The sequence below is a fragment of the Pezoporus occidentalis genome, unplaced genomic scaffold (assembly GCF_034315485.1).
Source record: "Pezoporus occidentalis ecotype Australia unplaced genomic scaffold, CSIRO_AGI_Poc_V1 ctg53, whole genome shotgun sequence".
Classification (NCBI taxonomy): domain Eukaryota; kingdom Metazoa; phylum Chordata; class Aves; order Psittaciformes; family Psittacidae; genus Pezoporus; species Pezoporus occidentalis.
In genome coordinates, this window is record NW_026915866.1 from 1,451,159 (window position 1) to 1,475,065 (window position 23,907).

The following is a 23,907-nucleotide window of genomic DNA, read 5'->3' on the forward strand; positions in this document are numbered from 1 at the left end:
TGTGCAATCAAGGCAGAGTAAGGCTTTAAGTAACATGATTTTAATATTCATGAGGTTTTAACTTCTTAGTGATTATTTATGAAATCTTCTATTACATCAGGAGAACAGACTTAAACTAAAACAATCCAAACCTTATCATTTTTATACCAGTAAAAACATTTTAGTGCTACATTCTGAGCCTATCCTCATAGCTGGGTTGAAATGATCTATCAGTCCTTACAAAGTAGCAAATCATAATTAAATCAAGGTTCATGGAGGACAATTGTTAAAGGAATAAAACTGTTGCCAAAATAACAATCATATACTAAAGCTTCAACCTGAAGCGCATTCTTTGTTACAATCCATTGCATGGGCCCCCTATAAATCCAGAAGACAATGGGTTTTTCTTCATACCAGAATTTTCAGAAACTCTTACCTATTCCATGGGCTTGAAAACTGCTATACAAGCTTTACATTAGGTTGTCTCATATGTGATGAGGTCCATAACAGAAGAGAAGGAAAAGGGTCACTGCAATGTTCTTTCATTTTTCTCAACATGTCCAAGATGGCCTGTGGCTAGTTCTTCTTTACTGGAAAGGATTTTGTCTTGGTCACTCTTTGAAGTACAAGGCATTGATATTCCCCAAGAATAGGAATATGACAAGCTAATTAAACTAAGCTATATTGTACAAGTAACTGTAGATCAGTGTCTGCTGAAGTTATCTTTCAACTAGCTCTTCTTATAAAAAATTTTGCATTAATTTAACTCATTTAAATTATAAATATATTAAAAAATTAGTGTTATGTAAAAACCATTATAAAACATTTTCTTAGTTGGATAAATTATCTTCTACATGACTTTGAACCACTCAGCATCTCAAATATATTTGAGCTTGGGAAGACAAGAGGATACAAAGGTTGCAAGATACTGTCAAACGCTTACATGCACCACCATCCTCTGCTGGAAAAAAATCAGTCTTACTCATATGTTCGTAACCGATTAGCTTCTATTAGCAGTAGCTGACATAAGCATCAGCTAATGTACATTCCTATTTAAACTCCACAGGCCTGTGGCTTAGAACAGAAGGTTGCTATTTCTATTGTCTGTTTAACGTAGCTGCGTAAACAGCATTTAAGATGTTTGCATATGCCCTGGACAGCTCTCTTTATTACCATGTGTTTATACAGCACTAACACCCGACACCCTGCAGAGACTGGACCTTGCTGTTCTACATACACAGAGCTATAAGAGCCAAGATTTCAACTGCATGGTACTATATCATTTCACTTCAAAGATTTGCAAAAACACCTTCTTAAAATAGCAGCTGGTTTCTTATCACTGTGAACCCATTGGAAAATCATACACATCCCCTTTGAGGACCTGAGCCTAAAACGTTTCAAACTGCTAAAAGACACAAATGCAACTACTCTCTTGCTCCAGCATTTCTAGGTCAAGTGTTGATTTTCCTAGGATAGGCAAAGCACCTTCAGACCAAGTATCAACTCCTCAGATTGTAGTGCTGCTGTGTCTCACACTAACACGTTTTCAGGTGCCTGGGGCAACACCTCTCCAGGAGGAGGTAAGCAGGAGAGCTGTGCATGAGGAGGACTAACGCCCGGTAACAAATCGCCATTACACTGAGCCGTGAAGGCAGAGGAGGCCTTTCCACAGCAAAGGTGAGGGACAAAAATCAACACACACGCTCTCCACAACCCGCACGGAGTCAGTCTTCACACAGCACCTAGTAAAGCAGCCTAAGTGTATAAAAATACCTAGCTCCCCAACTCTACCCTAAAAGGGCAGCAGAACCTTTTACAGACCCTTTACCTCGCCAGACCCCCCAGCGTCACACACCACACCCAGCCCGCCCGCCTCCACTGCCCTCCTCAGGCGGCGCATGGGGACACGCCCCGCCCGCGAAGGAGCCTGTAGCAGGGCTTGTCGGGAGTTGTAGTCCACCGCCACCTGCCGCTCTGCGCAGCCGTCGGGGGCAGGACTACATTTCCCAGGGGGCGCTGCGAAAGACCCTCGGCGGGGAGAAAGCAAAATGGCTGCGGCTGCCCGGGGGTGCGGTGGGGTTTGGTGTCGGGTGTGGCAGTGTGGAGCTGGAGGTTCCGCCCCCCGCGGGCAGCGCGTTGTTGCCGGTAGTGCGAGAGGCGTGGCTGTACCGGCGGGGAAGAGCGGGTATGGTGTCGGGGCTGCGCGGGAGAGGGGTCGGTGGAGGTGGCTCTCAGCCGGGGCATCCCGCTCTCCTCAGCGTGTAGCTGCAGGTGGTTTGGGTACGAGAGCAGGATGGCAGGACCTTCTCAGTACGCATTTTATGTTACCTTCCTCCTGAACGCCCGCCAGACAGTGTTTGTCTTAGCGGTAGTGCTGTGTTCCTTTGACATGTGGTAAGAGCCAGATGCGACGCAAGCGAATTGGGAAGTGTTGACATTCATGTGTTTGGAGCATAATCAACATGCACCAGTCTGAATAAGTATTTTTTGAAGTTATTCTGGTCCAAAGAAGCTTTCTCTTCCAGTGGAGAATTGTGAAACCTTGGCAGTGTGCCTGGTAGAGCATTTTATTTCTCCCACAACTGGAAGTTAATGGCCTTTACAAGCTTTCATGTTCTCTGGTGAGATTCAGGTTTCTCTACACAGCTGATCATCTAATGAAGTTGTGTGGAAAGGGGCAGAAGTATGCTGCGGAGTCTTTAGAGACATAAATGTAAACCTTGAGCAAGCAAGGCAAGGAGCTCCAGGTTTCTCATGAGTGGTGTTGATAGGACTCAAGGACTGATGCACAAGTCTTTTATCAGAGTGTAAGCCAACATGCTGATTAAGCGAAAAATGTAATACAATGCTGTGATGTGATGGGGATGAATCTCTAAAGAATGCAGGAAACAAATAAATTTGCCTCCAAAATTTAAAAAACAAACACCCCCCCCGACTTTTGCTTTGAGGCGATTTTATGAATAGTTAAAAATGCCAAAGAAAATACTATGTTTCAGTAAAAGAAAACACATTAACTCCTTAAAACGTCTGAACCATAATCCTTTATGAAAATATTTTTCTTCCTAAATCAGTGATCTAAGTGGCATCAGTAGTTTGGTGTTTATGGGGATGTCCTCAGCTGTTGGAGGGCAGACAGAGAAGTAAAATCTTGGCAATGTATTATGTTCACCTCTGAAGGGAACACTGTACTTGATGTATTTGTTTGATGTTTTTCAATAGCTTGCTTATCTCCTATAGCTATCTGGGTACTTGTACTGCTGAAGTAGTCTGCCATAGAAATGTGATTTCATCACTGAAATATTATTTGTGCCACTTCATTTGTACAAGGCCATATAATTACTTACAGAAACTGTCAGGCAATTCATACTGTGAAGGTGACCTTTTTCTCTTGTCCATATAAAGGTTATGGATGTGAGAACTGCAATTACTTTTCAGATGATATGGAGAAGCTTTATTCTGTGGAATATGTTCAGAGAAGAGTAGCTCTCTAGCTGAAATGATGATTTCTCTATTACCAGATTACTAATATTTATGCTAATATGCTACTAACACTGCTCTGGAGAGCCACCTTTCCTAGCATGTGACTAGCTGACAATACATAATTTACTATGCTATTGATTTTTGGAGGTTTATCAAACTACCGAAGAAGTAATACATATTTATGATGATTTTGTGATTTTCACGAGATACTAAATTAGGGTTCATCCAGCATGCAAGTTTGCATCATTAACTCTTTTAAGTTTTCTCGTGTAAGGGAAAGTTAAAAGTTTCAGACCATTATGTTTCTTTTTTATGGCATTTTTTTCTGTATATAAGGAAGACACTTTGCTGTACAGTTCCCTCTCTATATTGTCAGTTAGTCTGTTTCTCAGTTCTCCAGTATTGCAGCACAACTTCTGCCATTGCCATAAATTAGATGTATTTACAACATCATTTACATTTTTTACAATTACAATTTAATTTTTATTAAAAGAATCAATGAAAAGTTTTTATTCTTGTATTTTTAGATGTTTATGGTGTTTAATGTCCTCTCTATTTAAATTTTATTTCTCTTCTCTTTCCTTTTCAGTCTTGTTCCATGGGTGCCAGTTGTTGGTCTGGAAATTCATGCACAGATCAGTTCCAACTCAAAACTCTTCTCTGGATCCCAAGTCCAGTTTGCAGCACCTCCTAACTCTGTGGTATCTTTCTTTGATGCTTCTTTACCAGGAACTTTACCAGTAAGTTATGCTTCAACTTAATTTAGAGTAGGATTGATGTCAGACAACTTCCGAGTATATTTCCAATATTTTGTTCTTTCCAAGAATTGACTATAGGACTACTTTTACATATTTTTCTATTTGCTGGTTGTTTGATAACGTAAGATTCCTGGGACTGTTTCTTTTCAGATTACTCATTCCCTAGTCATCACTACAGATACTTGATACACACTGCAAAGGAAAAAAAACCAAGGAGTGTCACTTCAAAATACTGAATGAATTGTGGTATTTCTCTGAGGCCAGAGAAATTTGGTTAGTATGCCATACAGGAAATTCCTTAAATATGAGAGAGACTTAAAATCCTATGAGAGAAGAACATCTTAGATTTCAAAATGGCCATTTGATGTTACTTTCCCGTATGTTTGTTTATGTAGCTGTCATTTGCCATTTGGAATGTCTTGCTATGGAGGTACTTTGCTTCCTAAGTGGTAAGTCTGTGATTTAGGAAAGTGTCAACCGTTCCTGTTTCCAGAGCAAAACAATTATTAGCAAAACAAAATCTTACCTCTCTGAAACATTGTGGACTAATAATTCAGAATAGTTAGCTGACACTTAGCAATGAGAGTTCTTAGTGACAACATAGTAAATTTTTGAAGTCACAGCTGAATTATAATTGTGATGGCTATGGCAGTGCTGCTGTAGAATTTTCTGGGAATCTAACAAGTTTAATATTAATAGTTTTAAAAGTACGAGCTTTTACACTACAGAAATAAATATTGAATAGATTTAGCTTTGCCTCATTCAACAAGCATGCAGAGACTATAATGGGGTCAAATTATTTAATGCAGAAGTGTTTCACTGAGAGTGGAGATTTGAATTCCAGTTGCAGGTATATATTAACTCCTTAATGTACTGGAAGTTTTTCATCACCATAATACAGCCTTAAATAATATTCTGGAATTGAGAATTAACTTATGGCTGGTTTTCTAAAGTCTTGATGTATGTATGATGTATGATCCTTAAAAAGAGAAATTAGTTAAGATATTAATTCTGTGTTTGCAAAGTTTTGAAATCTAAGTGAAGGTTACGTGCTGGTAGAATTTGGGCTTCGCTCTGGTCTCAGTAGCAATTTAGGGCTGAGTTTCAGATCTAACTATGTGAAAAATTTCCAGAGGGAATGGGAATCTTATGCAATTGTTTGGTTTTAGAAGAGTCTATTTAGACTTGAACATGGAAAATGAGATTCTTTCTTCTGGGGACAGGACTAGGTTAGGGATTCAATAGTCACAACATTTAAAAGGGTATAAGATTTTGGTTTCAGATCTTCTACTTAATGTTCTATTAATGCGCAAAAATCCTTGTAAATTGCTTGTCTTCAGTGAAGTAGAAAAACTGTTCTTCACGGAACAAAAATGAGTATTTATAAAGAGTTTCATTCTTATGTACATAACTGTTTATCTGGGAGTATTTTTATTTGGCCTTTTGCTCTGTTAAACTGCTTTAAAAATGAGGCTTGGTATGACCTTTGTAAGAAGAGCCCAGCACATGTGGGCTTTGTTAGAATATATAACTGCATGTAAGAAGCAAAAAGCAGAATGGCTAGGTTAATAAGTAGTGATACTATGTTAACTTCTCCCAGCTACTTTATTTTATACAAAGAGAAAAAAAGATTTTTCCTCACTGTAGCACTGGTGAAAATAGAATTGAAAGCAAATGTTACAAAATACATGTTCTAGCATGTTGGAATGTGATAGGAAATCCATTCAATAATCATAATTTTATTTTCCCCTTGTTCTTGCTGCACAGGAGTGAATGTTAGAGACCAGTGTCTGTTCTGGAATCAATCAGTTTCTCTTGTTTTCTTGAAATAACTGTATGTATTTGTACACGGCAATAGTATCTGAAATAGAATTGGATTTTGGTGGATTTTGAAAGATGGTAGTTTTTAAAAATTTCCAAGTATTTGTAAAAAAAACCCAACCAAAAACAGTTTAACAAATGTTAAGATTATTGCCTAATAAGTCTCTTTAGGTGAATATTTGGCCTTTCTTTTGGACTCTTTTTTTGAGAAATTAAAAAAAAAAAATAGGAGCAAAATTTTAGTACAGTAGTTGTGCTGTCTATAGCAGCAAGTCACTGCTGATATGAACAGAGAACTATAGGGACAGTTTTCACTTTCATAGGGACTTAAATTTACTGTGAGGCCATGAGATGATTGCGATAGACAACCGTGCTAGAATTTGCTGACTCACAATGGGACCAGAAAGAATGATGCTAAAAGGAGCTATTGTGGTTGCTATACATTTCTGGTTCATTAATGAGTGTGGGTGTGAGCCCTTGCGCAGGAGAGAGAAAACTAGATGAATGTATTTAGCCCTTTCTTTCTTCTTTGTATTTTCTTCCAGTGCTGTAATACAGCTTATTTTATGCTTCTGCTGCAAGTAGGCCTTAGAAGGACCATCACACTGTCAGTGTCATGGCCATTTCACTATGCTTCTATTGTAATGTGCCTCTGAGAGACAGCTACAGGCAAAAATAGCTATGCAAGTGCACTGCTGTTTGCCATGAGACAGAAAAAAATGTGGCAAAGCTTTGATTATGAAAATAGATTTTGAAGTAGTGAGACTCATCCTGTGCTGCTCTGCACACTTTCATGGCTTGTGGTGATGGAGCCTCTCACCCCTAGACCAGATAGCATCGTACTCAGGTTACTTTGGACTACAGACATTACAATTTGTGTAATGAAGTGTTCAAAGGCCTGGTTTTTATTACCTGGTAAATGGACTTGGCAATGATCTTAGCTTGCTGTCTTCAGGAGACCTGTTATAAAGGAAATTTTAGCCACATGTGGTGACACATAATGCATCGTGCATGCAGATTTATCTAAAACTCTTCTGAGGATCCATAAAGGTGGTTGAATTCCCAGTCTGATTCATCCTCTTTGAAAATTCTGTGAATCTTTATAAAGGCTATAAAGATAATACTGGGCTCACAGAAGGAGAATCCATGATTGTCTGTTCTCATGGTTGAGGTTAATTATAGCTCAGCCACAGAAATAAGATGGTAGATTTATTAGCTAAAGTCTGAAACCTTCTTGTCTGTGCTTAGTCTTTGTGGCTAATCACACCAAAAGATGCACGTTTTACATTTGTCTCCTGCATGACTGAAGTGAAAGCCTCATCCTATTGTAGGCAATCCTTTGTAGGCAAGTGTACAAAGAAATAATCTGGGATTTACATAACCAAGGTTTAAATTAATAAGATTTGAATTGAATGTCAGCCTTACAGTCTTAAGTATTTTGAAAATTCTGATACCTTCTCATGCATTTGAATTTCATTCTCTTCACAGTGTGAATAGCATCTGGTTTTTGGTTGTTTTGTTTTTTTTTTAAGATAGAATTTTTGAAACACTTGGTAATGATCAGGCTGTTTCTAATGAGGAAAAGGTAAGTAACTCCTGACCTCAGAAGAAACAGAGAAAGAGCTCTGTGGAACACTGGTGTAGAATATCATGAGATGCATGATTTTATATTAATACATAATTTTTTGCTGTTCCACTGGACATCCTTGAGGGCTTGTCAGCTAACTCATTGCAGCTGTCCTGTACTGAGATTTTCCTACCTTCTTGTTTTAAATTTCTTTGGTTTTCTGTCTGTAAATAGTGTAGGAGGAAGCATTTTGGTCCTACTGTATGTTCTCTCGCCTGTATAATGGTAATTGAGCAACCGGATACGCCTTTTCATGGAAGACAGCAGGGCTAGAACGGCTATTGGCTCTTGTGCCTTCTGGTATTGCACGGCTGGCAACTTGAGCTTCAAACTCTGGCTTCTTCAAAGTTGATGAATGTCACTGCATCACTGCACACAGCAGCAGAGAGCATGTGTATTGTGCTGTTGCCTTCACCACCTTGCAATGCTGTGCTGTTGGGATGGCTGCCCAGGAGCATGACAAGGGTAATAATATCCACCTTTGGTGTGTAGAGGGTGCATTAGAAGGTCCCTTTCTTATATGGACATATCCATCCTTGGCAGTGGCAGATACCTGGTGTTTTTCCAGATGTCTTGTGTGGTAGATTATCAGATTTCATGATTAATTTTAAATGTTATTAATATACAGAATTTACCTGATGCCTTTGCTTTTGAAGGCACTGAGAGGTTTGTATGAGATTTTGCTGGATGTGTCTTGTCAGCTATACATACTGGAACAGAAACAGCATTTAAGACCAGAATTCATATTTCAAATTACAGTTTGAAACTAGATTTTTTTTTTTTTTGATATCTTATGTCTGTTAAATCTGGTGATTGCAACAGCTGCTTTACTAACTTGTGATTTCAGTTTTGTTTTGACATTCCTGCTGGCATGCGTATGAATTTACTCTGTTCTTGTACTGCTTAAATTTGCAAAAAACCTGCTTCTTAGCATGACTTTTGATATCTACATTTTCAATTGCACACACATTTTTAGGGAGCTGGACAGTCTTCTTATCTTCATATGCATGTTGGTTTAGCTTCCATTATATACATTATCTTCTTTTCTTTGGGACCGTGTGATGCCTTGGTTGTTGTATCCATGAGCTCTCCTCTAAAGATAAATTAGTGGCAGTGCCCGAAGGAAAAAGTGAGTTCCTGATTATTTTAAACCATTTACTTATGTCTGGGTTCACTTTAACTGCCTGTTACTTCTGTCAGTAAAACTGTAGTAATTGTATTTAGGGATGAAAAAGGAGATACTTTCTTAGAAATCAGTGCTACGTTTCTGTTGCAGTCCTTTTTTTCCTGGTAAATATTTTGGTTTGCAACATACATTGTATCATCAGTGGTTAAGAGTTTTTGCTGCTCACACAGTCCCACCTTGCTGGACATGCAATAAGCCTCTAAAAAGCAAATTCAACATAATTTAGACCAAAAAAAAAAGAAAAAACAAAACCTTACAGGAGGAAAGTAGGCTTTCAAACCATTTCTCTCTGAGAATGCCTTTGCAGTACATAGACCCTTACATTTCTGAGTGCTTGATGGATTAAAGCCTACCTGCATAATTTCAAGCTATTAATCAGGTCAGTGCTGTTGTACTGGTCAGGAGAGGGCCTTCTAAGGTGAGGGAGGTGACTTCCAGGGCTGTGTTATGGCACAGGTTGCTCCTCCTTGGATTTCTTTCTCATTCATAGGATCTTTCACAGTCCCAGGGTTACCTCTGGAACTAGGCCTTTTCACTGGAGTCTGAGAAGTGTTATACTTCAGTTACTCAGTTACTGCAGTTGCTCAGCTCAACTTTATTTCATAGTTAACTCTAAATGCCATTTTTCTAGAGACGCCTCTGTTTTTGTGCTTTGATGTATTTGGTGACATTTGTTGCTCTCCTCTCAAGCCCTGAAGGAGTCCCCTGTAAGGTTTTCTCTTGCTTTTTGCTATGTGTTGTTTATTTGTGAGAAGTTCTGACACTCATTCTAGGTGTTTTAATCTTTTTGTGAAGGCTAACAATTCCTGTAGGGCTTTGTCTCCTTAGCACCTCGGTAGCTATTGAGCTCTCTTTGTTGTTCTTGTTGGTTTTCCTGTTCATCCTTAACAGGTCCCTCTAGCCGATGTAAACTTGCCACCTAGAATGGCACTGAGTTGATAAAACATCTTTCTGTCACCTATTTTATTATAGTCTTCAATGCAACAGCAATGTTAGCAATGTATTTTCTCTTATCTCCTTTTGGTTTTGTTTTTATTGCTTTACCTTTTGCTCTAGCAGATACTTTTCTGCTTCTTAATGGGGAGCAGGAGTTTGCAGTATCTCCTTTATTTCACACAGTTCTGTTACTGAAGTTACTGTGCCATCGTTGATACTTCTGGACAGCACAGCCATTGCATGAAAACCAGGTAGATCAGTGTCCCCTCTTTCTGGATTCAGTCTGAAATGGCTGCCAAAACACATACTATCTTATTTTTCCATAGTTTTTCTTAGTGGACTGAGAATTTCTTTATTTAAAATTTGAACCATGAGTGGATTTTCTGGCACAAATTTTTATTACTTCTGTTATCAATCACTATATATGCTTTGGCATCCTTAATGTTTGATTGAATTCATTCCTCTTCGTCAAGCACTGTAGCGATAGGACAAGGGGTAATGGGTTCAAACTAAAACAGGGGAAGTTCAGGTTGGATATAAGGAAGAAGTTCTTTACTGTGAGGCTGGTGAGGCACTGGAACAGGTTTCCCAGGGAAGTTGTGAATGCTTCATTTCTGGCAGCGTTCAAGGCCAGGCTGGAGCCTTGGGTGACATGGTCTACTGTGAGGTGTCCCTGCCCATGGCAGGGAGGTTGGAACTAGATGATCTTGAGGCTCTTTCTAGCCCTAACTATTCTATGATTCTAAGTATTTTCTGTCATCTTGTAGAAAAACAGTCTGATTCCAGGTGACTCCCTTTGTGGAAATCCCAGGTAGTATATTGTATATATGTGTATGAAAGCAGCGCTCTGTTAAGCAGAAGTTTACGTAACAGTCATGGTTTTATCAATTTCTTGGCATTTTAACTTAGTGAACTGACATCTTGCCTCTTTGTTTTTCTTATCAATTTTTTTTCTTTGCAGAGTTTTTTCACTGAAAGGTATTTAGGGAAACATTGTCCAACAGTAATGACGGATAATTGTAGACTGAGTTTGTTCCCTTCATGATTAGCTGTCTTGTGTGTAATGTTGCATATCTGCCAGATTTATGTACTTTGTTTGAAACTTATCTTGATACAATTAGGCTGTAATTGGTTCCTGGGGTAAAATGAATTTATTTCTTTTTCTTCTCTCTGATTATCAGCCACCTTAAATATGACTATATGTGATTTTGTGGGGATTATGTAGCCTTCTGCAACTGGTGTTTCTTAGTTACATATGTACATTTTCCCACTGCAACTGTTGTTTTCTGTACAGAAACTCTAGTTCTGCCAAGTTCAGCCAAATTAGCCTCAAAAAATTAGATTTGTAGGGGTTTTTGTGAATATATTAGCAAGCACATGAAGAGGCAATTGGCAGTTGAGTCTCTCCACTGATCTCAGCTTTATTTGGACACTGCTATTCAGATACCTGTGACACTTCTTATACTCTATTTGAGATGTTTGGTGAATGGGGAGAAGTTGGGGGAATCATGGAGGAAAGAGTGTTGAGGTTACTGCTTAAGTAAAGCAAACTAAAGCAACTGTTTATGGGAAACCAGTCTTTGTTGGTTCTGCTGTTCCAGAACAACTTTGTTAAAAAGCAGATAATTTTGGCTTGCTTTTGTAATAGCTTTTTGCAAGACTTGTTGCATTATGTCTCCTGTTCTTTTCCTGAATTAATATATTCTTGTCTCTATGTTTGATCAAGCACTTCTTGTTTGCTCTTGATTTGTATGTTGTGCCCTCTTAAGAGGTCTGGGTCAGTGATGGAAAGATGGCTGCCTCACTGGGAAACAAATAATGGTGTTTCAGGAGGTGGCAAATAGAATGAATGAGGGAGTCAGAGCAAGGGCTGGAAGATTTTAGTGTGTTTAGTGTAGGCATTCAGACACCCAAAGATTGCAAGAAGGAAGAGAGGGCAGGTAGCCAAGACTTAGAAATCCAATCCAAAGTATTCTGTGATTTTGTGATTCTGTGATAGAAAATGGTCAGTATACGCACTGGTATGTGGTCAGATTGTCAGAATTTGTTACAACTCAGAAAAGCACAGAGCTGGCCCTCACCAAGGCTACAAAGCAAAGGCCCATCTGCAAGAATCAAGAGGGCAGGAGTTGTTCTATAAACTCTGTTTTGTTCAAGTGCTTTGAATTTTCTCTATTTAACAAGTTAAACAATCAAGATTATATTGAAGAAGACAGGTGTTGTTTAAAAGCCTTTTTAAGCCTTTTTTGTGGAGCTTAGTGTAGGAGAAAAGGTCTGAGAAGGTCCACCTGAAAGCTCTGGTTGACTTTGGATTTGATCACATTCTGTAACTTAGGTTTTGGCCATTGCTCGGTCCCCTACCTCCAGAAACAGTGAAGGGTTGTAACTGGATATTCTTGTATTTAACTTGTCCTGGGGTCAGATGGTATTAGCAGTGGTTTAAATTTCAACTGGCGTAAGAGAGGGAGCATCCTTATGATAGGTGAAAAAAAAGCCATGTGGCAGACATAGAAAACTGCTGTTAGCATGGAGGCCATGGGTGTTAGAGAGATACTGAACTTTTTGATGGGAACAGCATAGAAACACAGCATTTGGTTATGGATATCATGAACTATCACTATTGCATTGTTCTGACTTCCCTATGGGTTCTCCTGCTTGGAACCAGTTCTGCATGCATAGTAGAAGTTTATTTGTTTTTAGCCACTGATGATGGGATCTGAGACACGGAACCGGTGGTTTGGGGCAATACCACTGGATTGGCTGCTTTCCTAGCACCCCCAAAAATAGACTTATTCCATGGAGATCTTTGAGCACATTGCCCATGCAGTCTGAATGGCTTTTTCCTTCTGTGGTTTGGGTTTGGCATTTTTTGTTGTGGGGTGTTTTTGGGTTTGTTTTTTTTTTTTTGTTTGCTCTTTTGTTTGTTTGTTTTGTTTGTTTTGTTTTTTTTTAGCAACCCCTGTCTCAAAGGGCTGAGAAACCTAGAAATCATTCAGTATATAAACAGCTTTATATCTGGTGATACCTTACAGTTTTTCTTACTCCCAAGGGTCAGCATTTCTTCCTACTGCTGCTGAATTTTCCTGGTCATCACTGACACTGAAAAATGCTTCTTCCAATTCTAAGTCTTGTGATATGAGCTCTCAGACTAGATCTTCATCTTCAAAAGAGTGTGCCCTCTTAAAGTTTGAGTACACCTAAACTAACATGTTTGGGGACTGAGTACTTAAAATGTTAGAGTTGCCTGGTTTAAAGATCTGAATTGAATGAGTGTCCTGCATCACCACAAGCTAACTCTGCCACCAGACAAGGTTAGGAATAGTAATATGTTTTGTATACCAGCATACATCTTTGGTACCAGACTGTAGAAAGATAAAGTTACAAAATATATTAAGGTATATTTAATGCCTTCTGAGCTCATCTTCCTTTGCTGATTCAGCTTCTCAGTTGCCATTTTGTTCTTTTTTCTTAAACTGGAATCTCTTTCTATTAATCTAAGACCTTAATTTAAAATGTCTGGTGCTTCTTCCCCTATTTTCTTGCCCATTTCCTTAGGGATAAGAGCATAACACTCATGTTAGGGCAAGAAATATGCTGAGAAGTGGGGTCTGGACTAAAATGCAGACGACATTGAGAACACTGGAACACTGAAGCTGGCCTTCTTTGGGACTTTCCACTGCAGTTAAAGAGACCTCACTTTCTGAAAGATGTGAGCTCTGCAGACCAAACAAATGATAAGTCTTAGGTTGGCTTGTTCTTTTATATTTTTACTGTATGCTTAGAAGGATGAGGGTCTGACTGTACACCTATTGAAATAAGTGGGTCATTTGGGAAATGGCTAGCTCTTCATTTATTGTAATGTACATCCTGTACATGCGTAGCTACAAGGCAGTTACTCTGTGTGGGAGAATGGCAAGGGAGAATGCTGCATTGAAGTACGCGTCTGCAATGTCAGACTGAACAGTCACGATTACATTTGGACTGAGTAGATGTAAAACTAGTTTATTTTGAAGTTTAATTTATGATTGCACTTCAAAGAACCATATATTGGAGCAAGTTGCTACTTTAACACAGCAAGAATAGTAAGACTGAATAGATCCATTAGTGAAAGCAAATAAAAATCAGAGCAATATGAAATGGGAGTACTGGGAAATATGATTAGATATATCTGTTAAGGTTTCTAAAGATTATGCCTGGGCTACAGAGAGGTGGTTAAGTACATTGCACTGCTTCCTTCTTCCAGCTGTTATTTAGAATGAAAAGGAGCTAAAATTACATATTTCTTAGGTAAACAATCCTGTAGTTAATCTGATTAATGCTGATTTCCTCATGATTATAATTAGGAATGAAGGTCTTAAGATAGCCAATTAGTATGAAATCTACTTTATTATAAATGTGTGACCTAGAATCAAAAACTTTTAAAATTTCTGGGAAATTATTTTGATTTTAGTTTTTAGTACAAGGCGTACTTTGTTCCATAAATAAGGGCCTTCCTGGGTGCCATTGTTATGGCAAAGATTACTTTGTTGTTTTTGTTACTGTGTTGTTTTTGTTGGTTTTGTTTATTTAAAAAAAAAAAGTGGCAAAAATGAACTTTTTCCAGGAGAGAAATCCAGATGTTTCTCCCCCCCCCCCCCCCCCCAATTATCCTATAGAGTACACATTAGCAAAAGAAGAAGCTGCATACCTACTCTCTTTAAAATGTAAAAACGATCATTTACTAGATATAGGAACATACATCCTCAGCTCAAAAGGGGGGCAGCTTTCTTTAATGTGTTAATATAAGAAGTAAACCTGCTGTTAAAATTTGCTTTTGGTGGGAATTTGTGTCATTGAAGTTATTGTGTGTAGTTTTTGTATAGCTATTGAATAGTCTTGTATTTAAAATGAAGGTCTTGACTAAACTGACCTTGCAAATAAAGCTGATACATTTTTAAAAGGAGTCTTTCCACTTGTGAACTAGATGTGTAGTATCAGAAAAAGAAACATCTTGGTTGGATTGTTCTTTCATTCATTTAGAGCTCAGTTACCATGGTGCTCTAGCAGGAGAGTGTAGTTACAATGGGAATGGTGCTGGTGGTGTGATGCCATTGTTAAGGTTTTTTCCTGAGTTTCCAATACAAACAATTTACATTGCCTGTTGTGATAGCTCTAGCATTTCCTTTGAATGCCTAGGAGTGATGCTTCCATTTTAGAAGACCAGAAATATTTAAGAAGGCTTCGTAGGCTCTTGTGTTGTGTCCATAGCTGTTGCAGGAACTACATAGCTTGCTTTCAAGGCCAGCACTTTGCTAACATACCAGACTGGCAGCTTGTCAGTTCAAGCCCGTAATTTAAATCTTTGATGCTAGTCAAAGCTGTCGACTTAATAACTGCTTACTGCATAAACAAGCTTGGAGGACTTATTCTAGGTCATTAGCATGGGAAGTTTCACATGCTGAATTGATGTTTATCACTGCACATTATTTGAAAAGCTAGGCTTATTTGAAGGAAAAGTAGTTGTTTGCTTAAACAACTCTGCTTTATGCGCTGCGCTCAGCCATGATCACTGGAATAGGTAGTAGAAGTTACTTCAGAAATGGAGCAATATTAAACAACTTTTGAGTTTGTTTTGGTTTTGTTGGAGTCAAATGGCAGAGGAAGCAGGTTGGCATGGTAGACATCTCATTATGCTATAGTGGGAAAGATCTGCTTTGCAATACCTTCTGTCACCACAGAGGTCGATAAAGAAGCACAGGAAGTAGTACTGCTGAATGAGTAACACTGCATATACACTGATTTGGCTAGTATGGCCCAGTACACTAGGGACACATACTCATTAGTCATCTAAATGATTAGTAATACTACAATCCTACAGAGAAAATAATCAACACTTCACATTTTTATGCCACTTTTTCCCCAGAGGCACTAAAATGGTTCAGCAGCAGTAGTGCAAAAGCTTCTCCACTGGTATAAGTCATACATGTGTGGGAATTATTTCCTTCATCTCAAAACAGTATTATCCCTTAGGGCCATGCATAAGATACACTCTGCCTTGCTTGAAGCAAAAATCGAAGAGCAAGTGATCAAGGGCAGTAGCTGTAGTGTAATCATTAACTAAACTCCACCTGTATTTGAAGAATGTGCTATGAGGTTCTGACTGTGACTCGGGAGTTGGGTTTTTGTCTTGTTCTCTGATTACAGTCAGTCACAACCCCTGCACCATCAGGAAACGTAACAAGACAGCAGCTCACTGCTTTGGTGCAGTGGTGTTCTGAGTCTACCAGTCCTTATGGAGCCTTACTGTGTTTCTGGTAACTAGCTGTTATAAAGCTGACTGGCATGGTCCTCCATAATTTGTAAAGCTAAACAGGATCATGTCAGGAGACTTTAGTAGGAGGAAATTTTGCTCATGTATTTAGAAATATTACAGTATTTTAAACATTGAACAATTTGACTGTTACAAGCTTCCTTAAACATTAAGAAAACAAGTATCTCTGCTGCCTGGAAGCATTGTTGAAAACAGGAGCATCTACAAAATAATGAACTGCAGCTATGATACTGAAATAAATAAATATTTCTTAGTTCCCAATTTTGCTTAGATTACAGTCAGGACTAACTGTGTTCATTGTGTTCATTTTGCTCTGGCTCAGTAGTTCAAAGAGAAATTGATCTTTTTTTTTTTATTATTTTTTTTATTTCTCATTTAAAATTTGCTTTATGTATCTTTTAAATTTTTAAAACGTTAAAACATGCCAAACAGATGATGTGTTCTATTAGCCATATATAGCTACACTAAAAATCTGAAAGTTGCCTCGTTAAATGTCTTAAATATTTAATTCCTTAGCTGTATAAGCAGTTTTTAAGTTTCTTCTTCTTCATTAAGATTTTCTCATATCTTCTCTTATTATTTTGATTTTTTAAATATTAGATGAGTAAAGCAAAGAGATTCCTTTTCCAGCTGAAGACGTGGGATGATGGGAACTATACAGCTGCTTAATCTGTTTTCAGGAATCAGAAATCTGTTTTCAGAAATCAGGCTGGAAAATATAAAAAGTAAATACCATCAGAAACCCTGAAGAAAACATTATTTAAGCCTTTTATGTTCTGGTCAATGCTGATGAAGTCATCTAGATTCTTTTACATAATGTGCCCTTTAATGGTGGAAATTGACTTCTTGGCAGCTGTACACTGCAGAATAAGATGAATAAAGTTCTGTTCTTATTTCAAAATACTGTACTAAGAAAAATTCAGTCTTCAGTTTTATCCATTTGATGTTAGTTAAACCAACTGTTAAATTAAAGAGAGCACATTTGGAAAAAAGAACCATCAAATAAATTTGAAACATTGCTTGTTAGTACTTTTTGGAGAGGCATTTTATTTCTCCTTTGGATCCTGACCCTGCTGGGGCAATAGAAGGGTGTAGCACTGACAGTCATGAGTCCATGATGAGAAACTGCATTTAACTCCTTTATTTCTTCATGAAGGTCTTGCTGGGTCTTCAGATCATGTGGCATCCTGCAGGAACTTTAATCCCATGGTTTACCTGGGTACTAGAAATGCATGTATCCTTGTAAGCATAGGAGCAATAAATATGTCTGATTCTGTTTTAGCAAAGCATGTAAGCGTGCTTAATTTCATCATGGTTAATCAAAGCCTTGAAGTCTATGTGTAGATACTCATCACTTCACTATGGTTCTGTGGTTACAGGGATTCTAAGGTTTTTACAGAAATGGTACTGCAGTCCCTAATGCAAATCCCTAGTGTTTCCAGTTCCTAGGATGAGCTGACAGCTGGTTATGACTCAATTATCATTTGCTATGACTTATCTCTTGCACTCCTGAAGATTCAGAAGTACTGGAATGTTTGCAAAAGTAGCAAGCAAGAACAGTGCACGCTTCCTTATGTGGCTTGGCAAAACAAGCAAATGGCTTCTTTATTCCTCTTAAAACTTTGCAGATTTGTAGCTACCACAACTTTAACGATGAGTAGGAACTCCTCACTCAAGAAAAGAGATCTAATGGTGGCTGAAGGGAAGCAAAATTGAGTATGTGCTCCAAATAAGGCAGTGTGGGGGAAATAAATTCATTACATACTGAGTATCTGAGCAAAGCCATGTGTCATGTTTCCTTAGGTTATCAACAGAAGATGTGTAGAAGCAGCAGTGATGACGGGCCTGGCACTCAATTGCAGCATAAACAAGAGGTCCTTGTTCGACAGAAAACACTATTTCTATGCAGATCTGCCTGTAAGTATGCAGTATATCTGGTCCCTTTACGGCTGTAGGAAAGGGCAGGTCGGGAGCATAAATGGCAATAGCGGATGAGTAAAGAGATGCTTTTTCTGTTTTCAGTCCAGTGTGCTGCTCACCCCAACGGGATGCTGCACTGTGCCCTGATGAATAGGCAGCTGTACCCTGGTGCTCACTGATTGAATATGATTGCTCTGATTGCTGACTCCTTGCTTAGCTGCACGATTCCAGGAGCTAATGTAATTGAATTGGGAGCTGGAGCTGCTTTGCCCCTTAAGTTCTCCATTCCTGGTGTTTAGCACTAATTGTCTGTTAGGGTAAAAGCAGCCTGATAATAGTCCTTCATTTAAAGTGAATATATAACAAACACAGGTTCCAGTGGTATAAACATAACAGTGTCTTTCTGTGTGTGCTTAGGACACAGAAATATTTAATTTCCCTTTAAAATGTTTGCGGTAGTTCCACGAAATTAACAAAAAAAACCACCAAACCTGCACCTGAGAAATGGAGCCTTTGCAGTGTGGTTCGTTGGTAGCTTTCATGTTGTGTAGAAAGTGTCATTGGAAGTCAAGTGCATTTTGTCACACTCGATATGGGTGTAAAAATATTGAAATAATTGAAGAACCTGACTTCTGTCACTGCAGCAGGATGCAGCAGTTTGAGCCTTTTTTTCTATTTTAATGAAATGAAAACTTTCTAGCGTTAAACATTTTTTTTTTCCTTGTCAGATTATTTGTGCTGAAGGTTCATTTGAACCCTAATCTGTCAAAGGGACTACACTAGTTTTACTTCCCCTGGTTTTGGGGTGAAGAGCTGATGACTACATCAAAGGAAAAAAAACTATTTCTATTTTATCCGAGAAAGATCAGGTGTTTTAGGTTATCCTCTCTTTAGGTGAGGTGTCCCTGACATCCTGAGAAGCAGAGTGGGAGATTTCTCAGGTCCCAAACGAGCATGTAGAGGTGCTGTATTACTAACAGAATTATTTTCTCTTCCGCTGTTTTGTGGCAGATATTCTGAAGTTGCACAAAACATGTTCAAATACAATTGCTTCCTGCATTAGAAAGAGAATTATATTATAGTTGTCCACTGGAGACCTGGATCTCAAAAGAGATTTCTGCTCTGTTTTATTCTAGGTTGGGAACTTGTGGCTGTTCTGTGAAGTTGATGTAATAGCTGATTTAGTTTCTCGGGATAACTTTTCTAATATTTGTAAGCCGTTAAGAGGCCCTTTTGCTGGGGGCTCTGTAGTGAGCTAGAATCATAGAATTCTGGGAATGTTTAATGCAGACTTACTAGTTTGAATTGCCAATATGTTGGGTTTTCTTGGTTTTTTTGGTTTTGTTTTTTTTTTCCCTGTAAAACTATCTTAAAGTTCATTTCCAGACCTGAAGGAGAAAAAAAGTGAAATAGCAGGAAATAAACATTTCTTTCAGAATTTGTTTACACATCGTAAAGAAACACCAAAAACATCAAAGAGATGTTTTCAAAGCACCTTTGGTGCTTCGACTGTTAAACTGAAAGCTATCTCTCATATTCTTGTACTGTCTGTTGCTACCAGTTTGCTGCATAGAAGCTGTATACAAGGATGTTGTCATAGGAAAGAAACCACATCCATGTATTTAGAGGGAAAGGGAGGTGGAATAAGGTGTGTACAGCACCAAGTGGGCTGTCATTGTCTGCATACATGAAGTACAGGATCCTTTGGTCAGATAAGCATGGAAGTTTGGTCAATGAGGTGATGACACATTTTACTAGCTTGAAACATGTAATTCTGCCTTTCTACTGGCTGACTTTTGCAGTTTAAGCACTGACAATAAACTGCCCTACCTGCATTTCATTGTGAAACAGTCGAGTCAGGAACCCTGTAATAAGATGCAGAGTTTAGGCTAATGAGCGATGTAGAACAAATAAAATAAATCTAGCTCTTAGAGTCATTTGACAGTGGGATTATTGTTACTCCTGAAAATGGGGCTCTGGGTGGAAAATGGGATTCTTGTTATTTATTGTCACTCACAATTTAAGGTTCTTAAAAAAATAATTCTGATAAGATATTTAGGAGAAGGGAAGAGCTGTGCAATTAGCATAGGTTGCAGAGAGTCAGTTACTGTATTTTTCTCATAGTTTTCTTTATAGTGATAATGGCTAGAAGGTCATGCACTTCATTGCATATGTAAATAGAGCTGTTCACAGGAGCAGACCATTGTTCTCCATCCCAATGTATTGTCGCTATCTCTACATTTTAGAGTAAGCTCCCTGCAAAACATGCAAAAGTTCCTCCCAATTCATTAAAATCTGGCAGGCTTTTTGTTTAATTCTCACCAGTGAAGGCATGAGCAGGCGAAGAAGGAGGAAGAAATGGGGTCCCTATCTCAACAGAGTAATTGATTTCAACTCTATATTTTTACATCATTGCAGGTATTCCAATACCTTGCCACTGGCACCCCCTTTTCTGGATAGTAGTTCCCCCTTTGGAGTCCCAGGCATGAGGTGGCATTTATCAGCTTGTGCTTTATGTGGGATTGTGGTCTCTATCTTTTAAACTGCTACATGAATGAAATTTGGTTTTCTTATTTTCTTGATTCCACACACATTAGAGACCCCCCCTGCTTCCCTCTGCTCCCCTCTGATGAGAATAGTTCTGGACAGGTAGAGAGGGATGTTGATTCTGGTGGGAGGATGAGTGATAGTCCCAGTTTGGGGACGGAGGTATGGTAACTGGCTTCAGACAAGATTTAACATGATCACAGAACCACAGACATGGAAGAACGTCTTCCAGTCCATTTCTTGTCCCCAGGCAGTGTCAGTGAAATTTATGTAACGCTTGGCAAGTAGTTGTGCAGTTGATTATTGATGATTTCTGCATTGCTTGTATGGAGAAGTGCTTTTATTTTTTTTCTAGACTTTTAAATTCTCACACTTATGTTGAATTCTATACCTATCTTCCTTTCCAGCAAAGCAAAGTGACTTCTGAATTTGCATGTGCATATGTTCTGTTCTCTTACATAGGTCACTGTGGAAGATGTTGCATTTTCAGGTTTGTTCTTAGTCTATAATATTTGCAGTTGGCTATGCTGCTGGTTTCCAGAAAGTGTTTTATGTGATTATAAATCTAATTTTGTTGACAGGCTGGCTATCAGATCACTCAGCAAAGAGTTCCTATTGCAGTGAACGGAACTTTGTCGTACAGTCTCTGCACAGACAACAAAATGAGCCAGATGGTAACCAAAACTGTGAGGATTAAACAAATTCAGTTGGAGCAAGACAGTGGGAAGAGTCTTCATGATGACACAAGGAGCCAGACTCTTGTTGACTTGAATAGGGCTGGTAGGCTTGGATTATTTTTCTCTTTTTCTCCTTTCTGTGTAAGATGAGTCATGAAAGGTGAATGGGTGGCAGGGAAGAGGTGAAAAATAATAACTCTGATGTCCTTGACAATAAAAATTCATCAAAATGACGATTACACTTGAAGCAGGGGTATACTTGGCCTTCCCTTTGTTGTTGGTTGATGTCAATTGCCAGTAGCAAGTTAGAAGTCAATTGGCTACGGCTTGCTCAAAACTGTGAGTCAGTCACATAAAGCCACTCAGCTATTTTAGCTCTTTGTATGCATTGTTATTCATAAATAAATCAAAGATATAGTGAATCAAGCTTATGTCTGGAAGGAGCAGCTGTTGTAGAGTTTGTCAGTGCATGAGTCAGGCATTTCTTGTAATGATTAGCTTTGAGAAAATGTAGATTTTTCTCTTTAAACTTTGAAATTCTAAACAAAATGAACTAAATTAGCGCACAACATGGGTTACAACCTAGATGGCCTAGCCTAACTGGCTCCAGTGTCCATTGAAGTTAAGGGCTGTGGCTGCTTGTGTTCTTTGAAAGCTGGATACTGAAGCTAAAAGCTGGACTGCATCTGTTTACAGTTTTGTCTGTTCCAGAATTAGTTCAAGATAAATGAATTTGAACCTGGAATTGGATTGGCTTTACATGAGAGTTTTTCTACAGAAAGGCAGGAGAAGGCTGTATCCTTCTGATCTACATGTCATCAAAGGGTGGAAGGTTGTTTGTGGTTTCCTTTAAAAAATAGAAGGAAAAGTTTTATAGCAATCTGCAGCTAGGCCCATAGTGAGAGCTACTGAATAATGCATTGGGGCTTTTTTTTTTTTCCTTTTTTAGCTCAGAAAAAGCCCAAGTACTTTCATGTGTTTAGCCAGTTGCACTCTAATATGCCAAGATCAAAAGCTATTGTTGAAAATCTCCTGTCCCTTTCCCTGATAGGAGTCGGCCTCATGGAGGTTGTCATGGAGCCTGATATGTGCTGTGGGGAAGAAGCAGCTGCAGCAGTCAGAGAGCTTCAGCTCATTCTTCAAACGCTTGGGAGCAGCCACGCAGTCATGGCAGGTACTGAAGGGGGAAGGGCATCTTCCCTTGTCACCAATAATTCTCTGCCTTTCCAGGAGTTTTGCAGCTTCTGGTTATTTTGCTTTCTGTCTTTTGCTATTCTGTCTGTTGTTTTTACAATCCTCAGGGCCTGTCCTAATGTCTGCCATGCTTCAGGTGCCTGTACGGCCCTGCTTTTGTCTGCAGAGCTTTGCAGTGCTAGATTTTATATGGCCTCACACAATATTTTTACAGGATAGGTCTAGGCAGGAAGGAATATCCCCAGGGTTGTTGTAGTTTCCCCTGTCTGTCCTCAACTTGCTTGCTGCAGCACTGTTGTGCAGAAGATCTGTTTTAAGAATCAGTTGTAGAATATTGAAGTTACAGGACGGGACAATATAGTAGGTGCATGGATCATCTTGTAAGTTGTGTCAGGTCTCAGCTAGTCATAGGGTGGTATAGGCAATAAACTTGTGCTCATGTCATGGGTGAGATGGAGTAAATGACAGTGCATAGTGGACATGGGTGCTGGGGTTAATTTAAGAACCAGCAAGACTGCAGCTTTTACCCTACTTGATCATTTCACACTTTATCTTTTCCTCCCCTGCAACATCATGTTCACTAGGTCTCAACTTGTACTACTACTAGGGAGATCACTGCTGGTCTGGGGAGATAGGCCAGAAAATTGTGTTCATGCTGTGCAGCAGGTTTGCAGATAGCAGCATCAGGTGTTAGAGTCCAGTGTCACTAGGCATCTGCTGGCATTTGTCTCCACACATCTCTCAGATCTTTGGGATCCTTCCCTCCCTTCAAGATTGCTTTGGCCAAGATTGCTACTATCTTTCTGAGCCACTTCCTCTTGTGGGAAGCCCTGCTGTTGCCACCAGCTCTTCTCCCTGGAACCCTAAGGCCCCAGTTTTTGCAATAAGTGATGTGCAGAGGCACAGAATGTGATCAGCCTCCTAACATGTAACTCTGTCTCACATTCCTCTATTAATTGGAGAATTCAGGTCATACCTCTTCTGCTCAGTCCTAATGTTACCAAAATTTACAACCAGCCCATGATTACAGCTAACAAATAGTAGGCTTCTGCTTGAGAGTTTAAAAGAACAGCTTTGGGTATTCATCCCCTCCACACATACACCCAATTATCAGCTGCCTATTAATGTTTACAATGTAAACTGTATTTTTGCCTGTGACAGTTGGCCTCACTGTTCTGGCAACAAATTCAGTCCACAGTGAGAAACGAGTCAGAGTGGTCCATGTATCACCCGATAAATGGGATCCAATAAATGTTGCTAGTGATGCAAATCTAATTTAATATGGGGGGAAATAATAATTGCTAGACATTATGTGTCTGCATCTTTTCTAATACTAGTGTTACACGTCTAATGGGACACAGCTGTTAATATTAAGCAGCCAGTTTGCGTGCTTCTTCAAAGGCCTTCATGGAGATCCATACTCTCCTTTATTGCTATTCAATTTGGCCCTAAGATTGCCACTGGCATTGCAC

At 39.0% G+C, this 23,907-nt stretch overlaps 1 protein-coding gene across 3 annotated transcripts in view; it reads left to right on the forward strand.

Annotated features, from left to right (window-relative positions):
• The first annotated feature begins 1,993 nt into the window (after positions 1-1,993).
• GATB (glutamyl-tRNA amidotransferase subunit B) overlaps positions 1,994-23,907 on the forward strand; it is a 44,932-nt gene continuing 23,018 nt past the window's right edge. Inside the window, exons 1-5 of one of the 3 annotated variants that reach the window (XM_062637531.1) lie at positions 1,994-2,164; positions 4,049-4,199; positions 17,901-18,014; positions 21,146-21,344; positions 22,293-22,415. In XM_062637531.1, the coding sequence (XP_062493515.1) occupies positions 2,028-2,164; positions 4,049-4,199; positions 17,901-18,014; positions 21,146-21,344; positions 22,293-22,415 (724 nt within the window). In that variant the 5' untranslated portion in view covers positions 1,994-2,027. The remainder of the gene's footprint in view (positions 2,165-4,048; positions 4,200-17,900; positions 18,015-21,145; positions 21,345-22,292; positions 22,416-23,907) is intronic. The other 2 variants (XM_062637529.1, XM_062637530.1) reach the window with 2 other exon arrangements.